We start from the raw sequence: 12,776 nt of genomic DNA, 5'->3' as shown, positions 1-12,776 counted from the left end.
TTATATATGCTTTTGTGGCATATATATGTTTCTTTATATAAATAAGATCAATTTAATTTGTTGCGAGAAGCTAGACCACATACATATATATCCTTTTTCGTTGAGCAAGGCTTGAGCAGATATAACCCTGCTACAAGACACTTCTCCAAAACTGGACAAGAAAATTTGAACTTCACAAGCCTTTGTTTTGTGGCCTTTATGACTCATTAGGACAACAGTATCAAGCTATTCTGAGCTAAAAAGTTGTTCTGCATGCAACATACAAGCTAATAATGATGATAATTTTTTTTATTGACTGTTACATACAAACACTAATAATGTACATGGTAACAATTACAACTTGATGATGGTTCCTCAGTTTCACTTCTTGCAGTCATACCATTCTGGCAAGGACTTTCATGATATCATCCATAGATGGTCTGTGCATGGGATCATCCTCCACACAGGCTCTAGCTAAAACAGCTAGACATAAGGCCTCCGCGAGAGGATAATCCTCCTTCAAACATGGATCCATGAAATTCCTCAACTGCTCGAAACAACCTCCTTCACTAACTCCTCCTCCCAGAAAATCAATCGATTCTTTTGATAACTTCCCATCTATATCATCTCTTCCGGAGATCAGTTCAAGCAAAACAATTCCAAATGCAAAAATATCTACCTTTTCAGAAGCCAAGCCGTTAAGGAGATGCTCTGGTGCAACCCACCCTCCAACACTTGATGTGCTGCCACTTTCTTTGGATGATCCAGCAGCAGGGGTGGTTCCGAAAACTGTTAATTTTGCCCTCCCATTTGGTGTCACAAATATATTTCTGCTATTCACGCTCGTATGAGTATAGGGAGGAACCATACAATAGTGTAAATAGTGAAGGGCCCTTGCTATGTCAATAGCAATTTGAGTCCGACGATGCCAAACAAGAGGACTAGATGGGTTAGACAGACAGTCCCTTAAGCAGCCACTAGCAGGGAATTCAAACACAACATAAGACCAAGAGAAGTCACTCTCACCATAACAAACGCCAATTAACTTCATAACATTGACATGATTGATCTTCGAATGCACATCAATGAGGTGGCGAGTGTCTTCAAATCTCATCCGTTTGATCATCACTTGAACATTTTCAATCATCCCCATGTAGACATAAGCACTAATCTTAGTATCTTCACTGAAATCCTTTGTTGCCCTCCTGAGATCCTCTGTGCTGAAATTGGACAAAGAGTACTTTATTCCAACAAGAAGATCCGGAGACAAGCATGAAACTGGGGAGCTTCTAGTCGTGGCACGAGATAACTGGGAGCTTCTAGGGGTTGAACATGAGGTTATAGAGCTTCTACGAGCTGAAAACTGAAAGAGCTCGGCCTTCCATCTCTTTAAGACCGTGACATATAATCCACTTGCAAGCAATGCCACTAGTATTAGACAGAATCCAACAACCGATCCTGCAATGTATAATTTCTTTCGTTTTGATTGTTTTGCTGTTTGTCTTACCGGAATTGTGGGAAGAAAGCCTGGGGTTGGAGGTGGAGAATCAGCTGGAAGATCAAAATGAATGACCGGCTTCGCTTTCAAAGGAACTAAAACAGTTGTGTTTGGATAAACAGTGGCACTAGGTGCTAAAAGGTTAGCTTGCTCAATATCATGTTGAGGAATACCAAATTTCTTGCTCAATTTGGTAGGATCATCTCCTTCAATAAAAGGGTATGTCACAAGGTACTTCACCCCATTACTACTAGTGAAATTATCAGGACAAGCACATCTCAAAGGCACATGAAGGACATAACCAACCTTGGGATTGTGTTCTTTAACCGGATTTTCCTCAACAAGCGTAATAGATTTCAACAAACCTTCGAAAACCCCACAAGCAATCTCCGAGAGTGGTGTGCTGTCATGTGCTATGTAGCTGAAATTTGCCTGGTAATACTGACCCGGGCACGAACAATTGATGGGAACAAGTACTTCTCTACCAAGCTGCAGAGTCTGCAGAGCCGACGAGAGATTGTTCAAGGAAAGTAACTCATCAGTGTCAATGCTGAACAAATTGGAGATATTTGAAATAGTCTGAAACCTTTGGCAAGCTCTGTAGACCATGAATGTCCGGCATGAAGGCTGGAAGGAGTTGCAGGTGTATCGTGTCCCGGGATGATTAGTGTCTGGATAGTTAGCATCATCTGAAGAACATGGTGTCTGGTCATAAAACTGTTGAGCATAGCTTAAATCAAAACATAACCAGATGAGAAACCATATAGTAAACATGGTATTCAAAATCTGAATATGGTCTGTTACATATAGAAGAAGAATGTACTAAAAGCATTAGGAAGAAGCAAGTAATTGATGTGATAAAATCATGCTGACTAATTTTTAACTTAGAATATGGTTTTATGAGAACACAATTGGACTATTAAATTGTAGTGCCAATCTATCACAGGGATCCACCTTATTTAAATAGTCATGTGCAGCCAAAGTGCACATCTATTTTCTAAAACAAACCTGTTTATGAAACTTAAAAAGGCACCATCAAAAGCCGGCCAATGCAAGTGTCCAAATGGATATTGGGAATAAAACAGTACCGGTTTTTGAATTTTTCTTAATAGTAGTTTTGCATACCAGAATCTTTTAACAAATTGCAATGAGTCAAACAGTCAAAAAAATAATAATAATTAAAACAATTAGTAATGATGTTAGTGGAGGGTGGGCTTTGGCGTAATCGTAAAATTTCAAAAATTAAACCTCAAATGATGCTTAGAAATTCAGAATGTGATCTAACTTCAACACATTGAAGCTGACCTATATAAAAAGCTTAACAAATAATTTCATATAATATAATATAAGAATAATTTTTGCCTACTCACCGATAAGTAGAAACATTATGCTTATTACTCATGTGGCTCAACAATATAGTGACAAGTGTCACTCTAATAAAAATAAATAAATAAATAAATAAAGATTTGAAATTTTATTTAGGTTAAAACCAATAAAATCTAAATCAAATCCTAATTTGACTATTCTCTTTCTCATAAAATCCGAATCAAGTCCAAAAAAATTATGTAGAAGGAATTGGATTAAACTTTTTGATGATGGTGAGACTTAAGAGTTCAATTGTAAACCTAGCCACTCCCTGTTAGAGTAGTTGCATTAAAATAAACTTATTAACATTATTCAAATAAATAAATAAAAGTATTTAGTCATGATTTGGTATAAAAATAAAATCTGTTTTCTTAAGAATTCTTTTAAGTTGATTAGTTACAAGTGTTGGGATTTATATGCCCTGGCATAGCAAATTCCTATCTGGATTATAGTGACATATGTTCCTGACATATCTGAAATATTTATAATTTATATAATTGGTAAATTCAATGTATTATGTTTCGATTCACTATGAAATTGATAGTGTCCCTGTGATTACGAGAAATATTTATATATATGCATGTGATGGCAATCAATGCATGATATATAAATAGTAATTATAAATTGTTCATAGTCGGTAATTATGGATGGACTCATAATTAATTAAGACTTGAACTGGATCCGCGTTAGGTTGAGATATATTACGAGAGCCGTCGTATGCAATTGCTCCCTATCACCGTCATAGCATTTGACTCTTAAGCATGAGAAAATTATAGACTCTTTTATTAATTAATAATTACTTTGATTTGTTCGGTGGATTTTTCGGGATCTTTAGACCGACACTTTGGGTAGTTATGTAATTAATAGTTAGAGGGTTATATTTTCAATATTTGCATCATTGCTACTTGTATTTATTTTGTATTGATTATGGTTGATCACAAAGTAAATTCGAAGGCCTTCGTATGTTTTTAGACAAAATGATTTATTATATATTTATTTATTTAAATTATTATTTTTTGTCAAACAAATGTTTTATTGTGATCGAGCCAGAAATAATCAATGATACCAAAATAAATATATTAATTAAGTAGTCGGATTGATGGCTTTATTTATCCGATAACTAATTATGCATAGAGGGGTCAAAGTGCAATATTGACTTAGAGGTTATTTATTATTTAATTGGAGTTCAATTAATTTCTTTTAGTGGAGTAGAAATTAATTTATGAATTAATTGAATTAAGTCCATAGACCGGGCCAATTATTAATTCATTGTAGCCAATAAAATAATAAGCCCAATGGATTCTCACTCATAGCCCAACTTGATATTGGAATCATATTAGATTTGAGACATGTGTGTTAGAGATTGAGAAGGATTTGTAGTTTCCTTTTCTTTATCTTTATGTTGCCTATAAATATACATGGTCTATGTATATTTTGGGGGGTGATTTTTGGAAAAAAGGAAAAAGGAATAAATTTTCTCTATTTAGAAAATTAGGATTAGTATTTTCATCTAATGGAGGCTCCCACAAGCCTAGTTTTCCAATGTCATTCATAGAGGCTTATGAGTGATTCCTAAAGGCAAAACAATTACCAAGAAGATGGAGATCTAAGGAGAAGGCATCTTGCTAAGGAATCTACAATAAGTGAGAACATTCACTTTAGAGGAAAGATTTAAAGGTTTACTCAGACCTGTGATGTAAGTATTCAATCCATTAATTGAATGATACATCATATTTTTATTTTTGTATAAAACTTGTCTCTATGTGATGAATCAAGATCTATGAATCAAAATCCTTCGAAAAGTTTTTAAATACTAGCACGTTTCCTAATAATGGTATCAGAGCATGGTTTGATTCATTATTAGAGATCATGATTTTATGAAAATCATCATTCATGGATCCAAATTTTTATATGCATATGTATATATTTTTATATGATCATGATGTATGTATATTTGTGATTGGATGAATGTTGACGAATGTTTGGGCCATGGATGAAGCTTATAGGTTATTGGAATGTAATTTTATCTTTGGATGAATGTAATTAAGGCTTTGATTTAGCCGTTTGAAAGTTCAATGATGTAATTTAATTTTTTCCATTGTATTTCAAATTGTAAATATTTTTAAAACCATGTAATTTTCATCAAAGGATGCTATGAAGCTTCAAGAGGGTCCGAAAAGGTTAAATTATGCTCCAGTAATTTTCTGGAATTTTTTCAAATTTTTTGGAATTTTTCTGGAATTTTTTGAGACTTAATTTAATTTTCTGGGAATTTTTCTAATATTTTCTGGAATTTTCGGCATTTTTCCGGCGACCGGAAAATTGCCGGCGGCGAGGTATTGGCCGGAGATAGAAGGACTGATGATCACATGCTTCGCGGAACACAATTATATGGTGCAACTGGAATCTGAGCTTTTGGATGATGGGAAGTTATCCCATGCGGCGCAAAGAAGTGCACCTGGCACGTGTGGAACACGCGCCAGGAGGTAGACATGGGCTGGCGCGTGGATCTCATGCGCCAACCAAGGGAAATTATTCCCACGCGCCACAGGCGTGTCCCAGCGCGTGGGGGCGCGTGGGAGCGCGTGCCATTACCTGGTGCATGCCCCAGGCGCGTGTGAGCTCGTGTGGGGCCCTCCGGGCGCATTTCAAGTGCTGTTTTGCCTCCATAAGCGCGTACCAGCTCCCTACAGGTGTTTACAAGCCGATGGATGATCTTCCCGCAATACGTAGAGTAATTAAATGTTAAAAGCTGATTCCATTGGCCATTTTATTTGCTTTATCTGTCATTTATATATTTATGCAATGTATGAAATGCATGGAATATATAATTGTTAATTAATTATTATTCATGCATTGGATCCATGATATTTAATTAAATGACTTGATTTATATTAATTAAATTATGAAAATTAATTGGATTTGATTACTAATTAATTAGAGGGCACTTATTGGGAAACGAAAAATTATTTTTGAAGTGTGCCTCAAATTAAATATTAGTGAATCATTTAAGTTCAAATATTTTCTAAATTTAATTGGATTAAAATCAAGACATTTAGCATGCATCATATCATGTATTTGAATAAAATGAAAACCCTAATTATAAATGATTAAAAAAAATTGAGTGTGAGCGGGGATTTTTATACATTGCCCCATAACCTTCGTTATTAACACCATTGTAATTAGATCTTCAAAAATAAGGCTCCACGCATGATTTGAAGAGTCTTAATATTACAAGAATGGTTGTCTCATGAAAATAAGAATATTAAATGTTCATTGTAATTAGATTTTTAAAAATAAGGCCCTACGCATGATTTAAAGAGTCTAGATTATAATGACAAGATATTTAATGTTTTATTTTTCATTAGAGCTTTAATAACGTTATACACTCAATCTAAAATCAATAGTGTTAGCTCCCCAACGGAGTGGTTTACACTAGGTGATTTTAGAAAGGCTAAATAAAATCGGGAATCATTTCATATGATAGACAAGACATTGTCTTAAGAAATATGGAGATGATGGGATTTGCCCGCCAATAACAATAATGAACTTCGCCAACCGAATAAGTTATTGGTGTATTGGTTATCCGATTTTTCATGCAGTGGTTAAGGGACCCACATACTATTTTAATGGAAGTGCTCGCCTAATAGTAAATGAATCTCAACAATAGTAATAATGAACTCCTCCAACAGGATAAGTTATTGACATATTGATTGGTTGATTTATTATACTACAGAGTTGAGGGACCCGCATTAATTAAAAGGGATTGTTCACCAATAATGATAATGATCTCTTGTTCGATTGAGATTTATTATATTATGTGATTAACAAGCTCATTTTAATTTTAAATATGCATGACAGTATTAATAATTCACCTTGCATATTGTATGAATGTATTTATATTCAGATTAATTATGTCCAATCCATTTTATCTGCTTGCTAATTTCAATGTATGTGGACTTCATTTATAATGACTAGAAAAGGAATTTAGATATTTTATTCACAACGTGGTGGTACAAATGTATTTACTACTCCTAAAACATAATCCTTTTACTTTAAGATACCCAAGAGAACATTAATGCTTTGAATATGTGAAATAAGGCAAATGAGATGAATTAGTGCAATATTCTAGAGTTTACCTCGAATACGCTTCAAAGCTAACATTTACATTATTTTATTTTCTTCAAGCATCATGTTAGATGTCAATAAGATGTTTTGGTGAGATTAGATAGAGAGTATGCCAAAGTACTATATCAGACTTAAATAGCATCAAGATAGCCTAAGGAACTCCAGTATGAAATCGAATTTTGGAAAATGATTGTTTATTATTTAAAAATTAGCTGGAGATCAAAAGGGCTGACTTGAGTGGTAAGTTTCAAGTTGACATGATTATTGTCTTGTTACCAAACTCATTCGATTCTGTTAGAGTGAACTAAATAAGGAATCAGTTTGAGTTCACATTCGCTGATATTCTTATAGAATTGGTAACAGATGAAGGGATAATCAAGAGTATGGGTGTTCCTATCAATCTAACCTAGTCTATACCATCTTCTTCTAGGCCCAAGTGGACGGGCAAAGCAAAGAAAAAGGATGATAATAGGACTAGGCTAGCACAAAACATAGGTATCTAAAAGGTTAAAGGGAATAAGGCAGTGTATGTTAAGGGCGAATGAAACTGTTTCTTTTGCCGCTAACTAAAACACTATAGGACGAACTGTCTAAGCAATGACGTGACATAGGAAAATATATATTTAATCATTGAGCCATGTTATGTGGTTGCATCTATTAATTCCTGATGGATAGATTCTGGAGCCACTAAACATGTTTGCAATTCATCGTAAAGATTTCAGGAATCCAGAAGCCTTGATGATATGGATATATATTTATCTTTTGACCTGATGCCAAGGTTGTAGTTAGGTCAGTGGGAGTATTACATCTGAAATTAGAGAGTATGAGGATATTAGTATTAGAGAACTATCTTTATGCACAGAAGTTAGACGCAATCTAATTTTTGTTTCACTTGTGGTTTATAAAAACTGTGTTGTTATTTTGTAAAACTGGATTTATAAAATTGAATAGATATGCGATTGCTTCTGGTGTATTGAAAGATGGTTAATATACTATAATCACAAACTCTTAAGATTTGCAGGATGTAGAAACTAATGTTGCATCTTCTAGATTGAATGTTAAGAGAAAAATTGTTATTCATGACTCATTGTATTTTTAATGTCTATTTTTGGGTTGTTATCAATCAAAATGAGATTCAAAGATTGATCAAAGAAGGTTAATTACCTAGTGAGGCAGGGGAAACTAAACCAAACTTGTGAACCCTGTTTTGAAGGATAGATAACTCTTAGGGCTTAATCAACCAGATGAAATAGACATAAAGGACAATTGGAGTCGGTACACACTGACACGTGTGGTCTTATGAACATCCAAGCAAGATTACTCACGTTTTGGATAAGTTTATCTGATGCAACACAAGTCTTAAACTCTTGGTATATTCTGAGAAGGTTAAGACTGATGTGAAGCACATATTAGGTAAACTTATCAAGACACTTCGATCTGATCGAGGATATGAGTATTTCTTGGGATAGTGCAAAGACTATATGGTCAATGAGGGTATTATGTACCAGTTTTTCGCAATTGACGCTAAATGCATTTAGGTGTCAAATAGGAATAATAGAATTCCACTTAACATGGTTAGATCTATGATCAGTTATGCTACATTATCTCTTTCATTTAAGAGTTTAGCGTTAATGACATCGATGCGCATTATGAACTGCATTCCATCTTAGTCTGTCTCAAGGATACCATTGAGCTGTGTTTTTTATTAAATCTTAGTTTGAATCACATGCACGTATGGGGTAGTCTTGCACATATGCGTTTGATATGGACAAGTAAGTTGGAAGCAGATCATAGGCATGCTAGATTTGATAGCTACTCTTAAGTCACTAGGATGGATTATTTTATGATCTCAAAGATAAAAGTTGATTGTTTACACTCACTGTTTATCTATAGGAGAATCATATTATGAATCACACACCTAGTAGCATAATGTTAGAGAATATGGTATGAGTACCAGATGTACCACATGTGAACACACTTATTATAGAGATTGAGAATAATATATGAATTCCCTATTGATGCGTCAGCATCATCTAGTACACAGATTCCTGCATCGGTACATTAATGTAGTGGAAGGATTATCATCCAACCGACAGAATCATGTTTTTAGGTGAGACCATTATGGACATCCCTCTTAAACATGAGTTGGACCCAGTAAGCTACACGGAAGGGTGAACCGATATGGATACAGATCGTTTTGGCGAGTTACTATGAAATCAGAGTTGGAATCTATGTATTCTAATAAATTCTGGGATCTTGTAGAACTTTCTAGTAAGGTGATACCTATGGAAGGCAAGTTAATCTACAAAAAGATACCAGAAGATTTCTTAGTGAATAAATCATGAGTGTACAAGGGAATGTCATTATTTTTCTTAATTCTATATATTGATGACATCCTACTCATTTATAATGACGTGGAAGTTTTGTCATCAATAAAAAGGTAGTTGTTCAATTACTTTTAATTGAAGGATTTTCAAGATGTAAGCTATATTCCTAGGATCAAGCTTTTGCAAGATCAGGTTAAAAGGAAAATAGGCTTATCTTAATAATCCTACATTGATAAAGTTTTGACCAGGTTTGGTATGCATAACTCAAAGAATGAGTTCTTACTTTATTGATATGGATTGCTCTCTCTAGTAAGTAGTTTTTCAAGACTATCAAAGGAGATTAAGCAAATGAGACTGGAAAAATATGTTTCGGCATATGAGAGTCTCATATATGCTATAGTCTATACCAAACAGGACATCCGCTACATAGTAGGGATAGTCAGTAAAGATCAGTCCAATACTGGACTTGACAACTGATCTGTTGTGAAAAATATCATTAAGTACCTAAGGAGAATCAATGATATCATACTCATTTATGGATGTGATGATATGGTCCTAGTCAGGTCTGCTAGTTCTGATTTTCAATCAGAACTAGATACTATGAAATTCATGACTTAGTGTATGTTCACTTAATGGAAAGGAAATCAGTTGGTAGATTGTTAAGCAGATTTCAACTGTTGACTCAAACCTGCAGGTGGAATATATTGCAGCCTTAAAGGCGGCAAAATAAGCCTATTGGTTTGATCTCACTGATTTAGAGGTTGTGGAGCATACTAGCCTGCCTATCGAGCTATATTGCGACAATAGTGCAGAAGTAGTCCAAACCAATGACCCAATGTTCCATAGATGAACAAAAAACACTGATAGAAAGTATCATGTTCTACATGATATTGTCCGGCAGGAAAATGTACTTGTGGCTAGAACATTGCATTGGAACATAACTTTGTTGATCCATTAACAAAGGTGTCGTCGATCAATAGTTTTGATCAACACCTAGATAACATTAGAGTTAGATGCAATTTGAATTGGCTATGAGGGCAAGTGGGAGCTGTTGGGATTTATATGCCCTAGCATAGCAAATTCCTATCTGGATTATAGTGACATATGTTCCTGACATATCTGAAATATTTATAATTTATATAATTGGTAAATTCAATGTATTATGTTTCGATTCACTATGAAATTGATAGTGTCCCTGTGATTACGAGAAATATTTATATATATGTATGTGATGGCAATCAATGCATGATATATAAATAGTAATTATAAATTGTTCATAGTCGGTAATTATGGATGGACTCATAATTAATTAAGACTTGAACTGGATCCGCGTTAGGTTGAGATATATTGCGAGAGCCGTCGTATGCAATTACTCCCTATCACCGTCATAGCATTTGAATCTTAAGCATGAGAAAATTATAAACTCTTTTATTAATTAATAATTACTTTGATTTGTTCGGCGGATTCTTCGGAATCCTTAGACCGACACTTTGGGTAGTTATGTAATTAATAGTTAGAGGGTTATATTTTCAATATTTGCATCACTGCTACTTGTATTTATTTTGTATTGATTATGGTTGATCACAAAGTAAATTCGAAGGCCTTCGTATGTTTTTAGACAAAATGATTTATTATATATTTATTTATTTAAATTATTATTTTTTGTCAAACAAATGTTTTATTGTGATCGAGCCAGAAATAATCAATGGTACCAAAATAAATATATTAATTAAGTAGTCGGATTGATGGCTTTATTTATCCGATAACTAATTATGCATAGAAGGGTCAAAGTGCAATATTGACTTAGAGGTTATTTATTATTTAATTGGAGTTCAATTAATTTCTTTTAGTGGAGTAGAAATTAATTTATGAATTAATTGAATTAAGTCCATAGACCGGGCTAATTATTAATTCATTGTAGCCAATAAAATAATAAGCCCAATGGATTCTCACTCATAGCCCAACTTGATATTGGAATCATATTAGATTTGAGACATGTGAATTAGAGATTGAGAAGGATTTGTAGTTTCCTTTTCTTTATCTTTATGTTGCCTATAAATATACATGGTCTATGTATATTTTTGGGGGTGATTTTTGAAAAAAATGAATAAATTTTCTCTCTCTAGAAAATTAGGGTTAGTATTCTCATCTAATGGAGGTTCCCACAAGCCTAGTTTTCCAAGGTCATTCATGGAGACTTATGAGTGATTCCTAAAGGCAAAACAATTACCAAGAATATGGAGATTCAAGGAGAAGGCATCTTGCTAAGGGATCTACAATAAGTGAGAACATTCACTTTAGAGGAAAGATTTAAAGGTTTACTCAGACCTTTGATGTAAGTATTCAATCCATTAATTGAATGATATATCATATTTTTATTTTTGTATAAAACTTGTCTCTATGTGATGAATCAAGATCTATGAATCAAAATCCCTCGAAAAGTTTTTAAATACTAGCACGTTTCCTAACAACAAAACAATCATAGATTCATATTTATTTTCACATGTGGGATAAGACCCCATTAATAAGTGCAAGCATCTACCTTTAAACAAACAATTTGGTTTTTCTTTTTCCTTATTTCTTTCCTTGTCAACAAGAAGGCAACGAAGGGCTAAACAACACAAGCCATGCTTCAAAAGAAGAACATCATATATATTAGTTCACACAAAATCTTATCACCTACAATAAAAAATCCTAATCCGTTTCCTTCCTTGGATTTGATTTGAGCAAGCTACTTGTAGTTGTGATTACTTGTAGTTGTGATTCCTTATAACTTAGGGATTAGGGCAATAGAGTAGCATAAGAAAAAGATAGTTAGATATAGGTTTGATTTGGATCATATTGAATTTAACCCAAATAACTTCTTAAATCTTTTATTATTATTATTATTATTATTATTATTATTATTATTTTACATTAGAAGACACTTGTCATTTTGTTGTTGCGTCACATTGATGGTGAGCATAAACTTCCTACTCACTGATGAGTAGGCAAGTATTGTTCAAAAATATATATATATTAGGGGTGGTAAAATGGATCAGAAATCATCAATCCGCCCATATCTGCCTGCTTTTTAATAGTTATGGGTAAACCATATTTAAGATGGGTCAAAATGAGTTGGGTAATTTTTAACGACTTAATTTGAGGGTTAAGATGGGTTAGAAATAGTTACCAATATTCAACCCATATTTCACCCATCAGATAATAGATACACAATACACATCTATTCGATATTACACTCATCTCATTTCTCTATCTCACGAAGGGCTGCAAGTTGGGCTGGCCCAACCCAGCCTAGCCCATATATTTGGGCAGGTTGTCAGGTTTTTTTTTATTATTATTACTATTTTTTTTTTAACAAATATACAAATTACATTTTCCTTTCCCATGTTTGTAAACATCAAATTTTTTAAGAAAATTTTATTTTTTAAACATCAAAATTTTGGGCGGGTCAATCGAGTTTCACGGGTAAATTTTTT

The 12,776-nt window shown here is 33.7% G+C and overlaps 1 protein-coding gene across 1 annotated transcript; it reads right to left on the bottom strand.

The window, feature by feature from the left end:
- Positions 1 to 373: 373 nt before the first annotated feature.
- Positions 374 to 2,251, bottom strand: LOC132268722 (lysM domain receptor-like kinase 4). The gene has a single exon (XM_059769515.1). The coding sequence runs from the start codon at positions 2,249 to 2,251 to the stop codon at positions 374 to 376; it is 1,878 nt and encodes a 625-aa protein (XP_059625498.1).
- Between the last annotated feature and the right edge of the window lie 10,525 nt (positions 2,252 to 12,776).

Source organism: Cornus florida, unplaced genomic scaffold (genome assembly GCF_030987335.1).
Source record: "Cornus florida cultivar Cherokee Brave unplaced genomic scaffold, ASM3098733v1 CherokeeBrave_3.0.0_Hap2_Chr08, whole genome shotgun sequence".
NCBI classification, from domain to species: Eukaryota; Viridiplantae; Streptophyta; class Magnoliopsida; order Cornales; family Cornaceae; genus Cornus; species Cornus florida.
The sequence above is the reverse complement of the archived record's forward strand: the minus strand, read 5'-3'. Positions and strand labels throughout refer to the sequence as shown.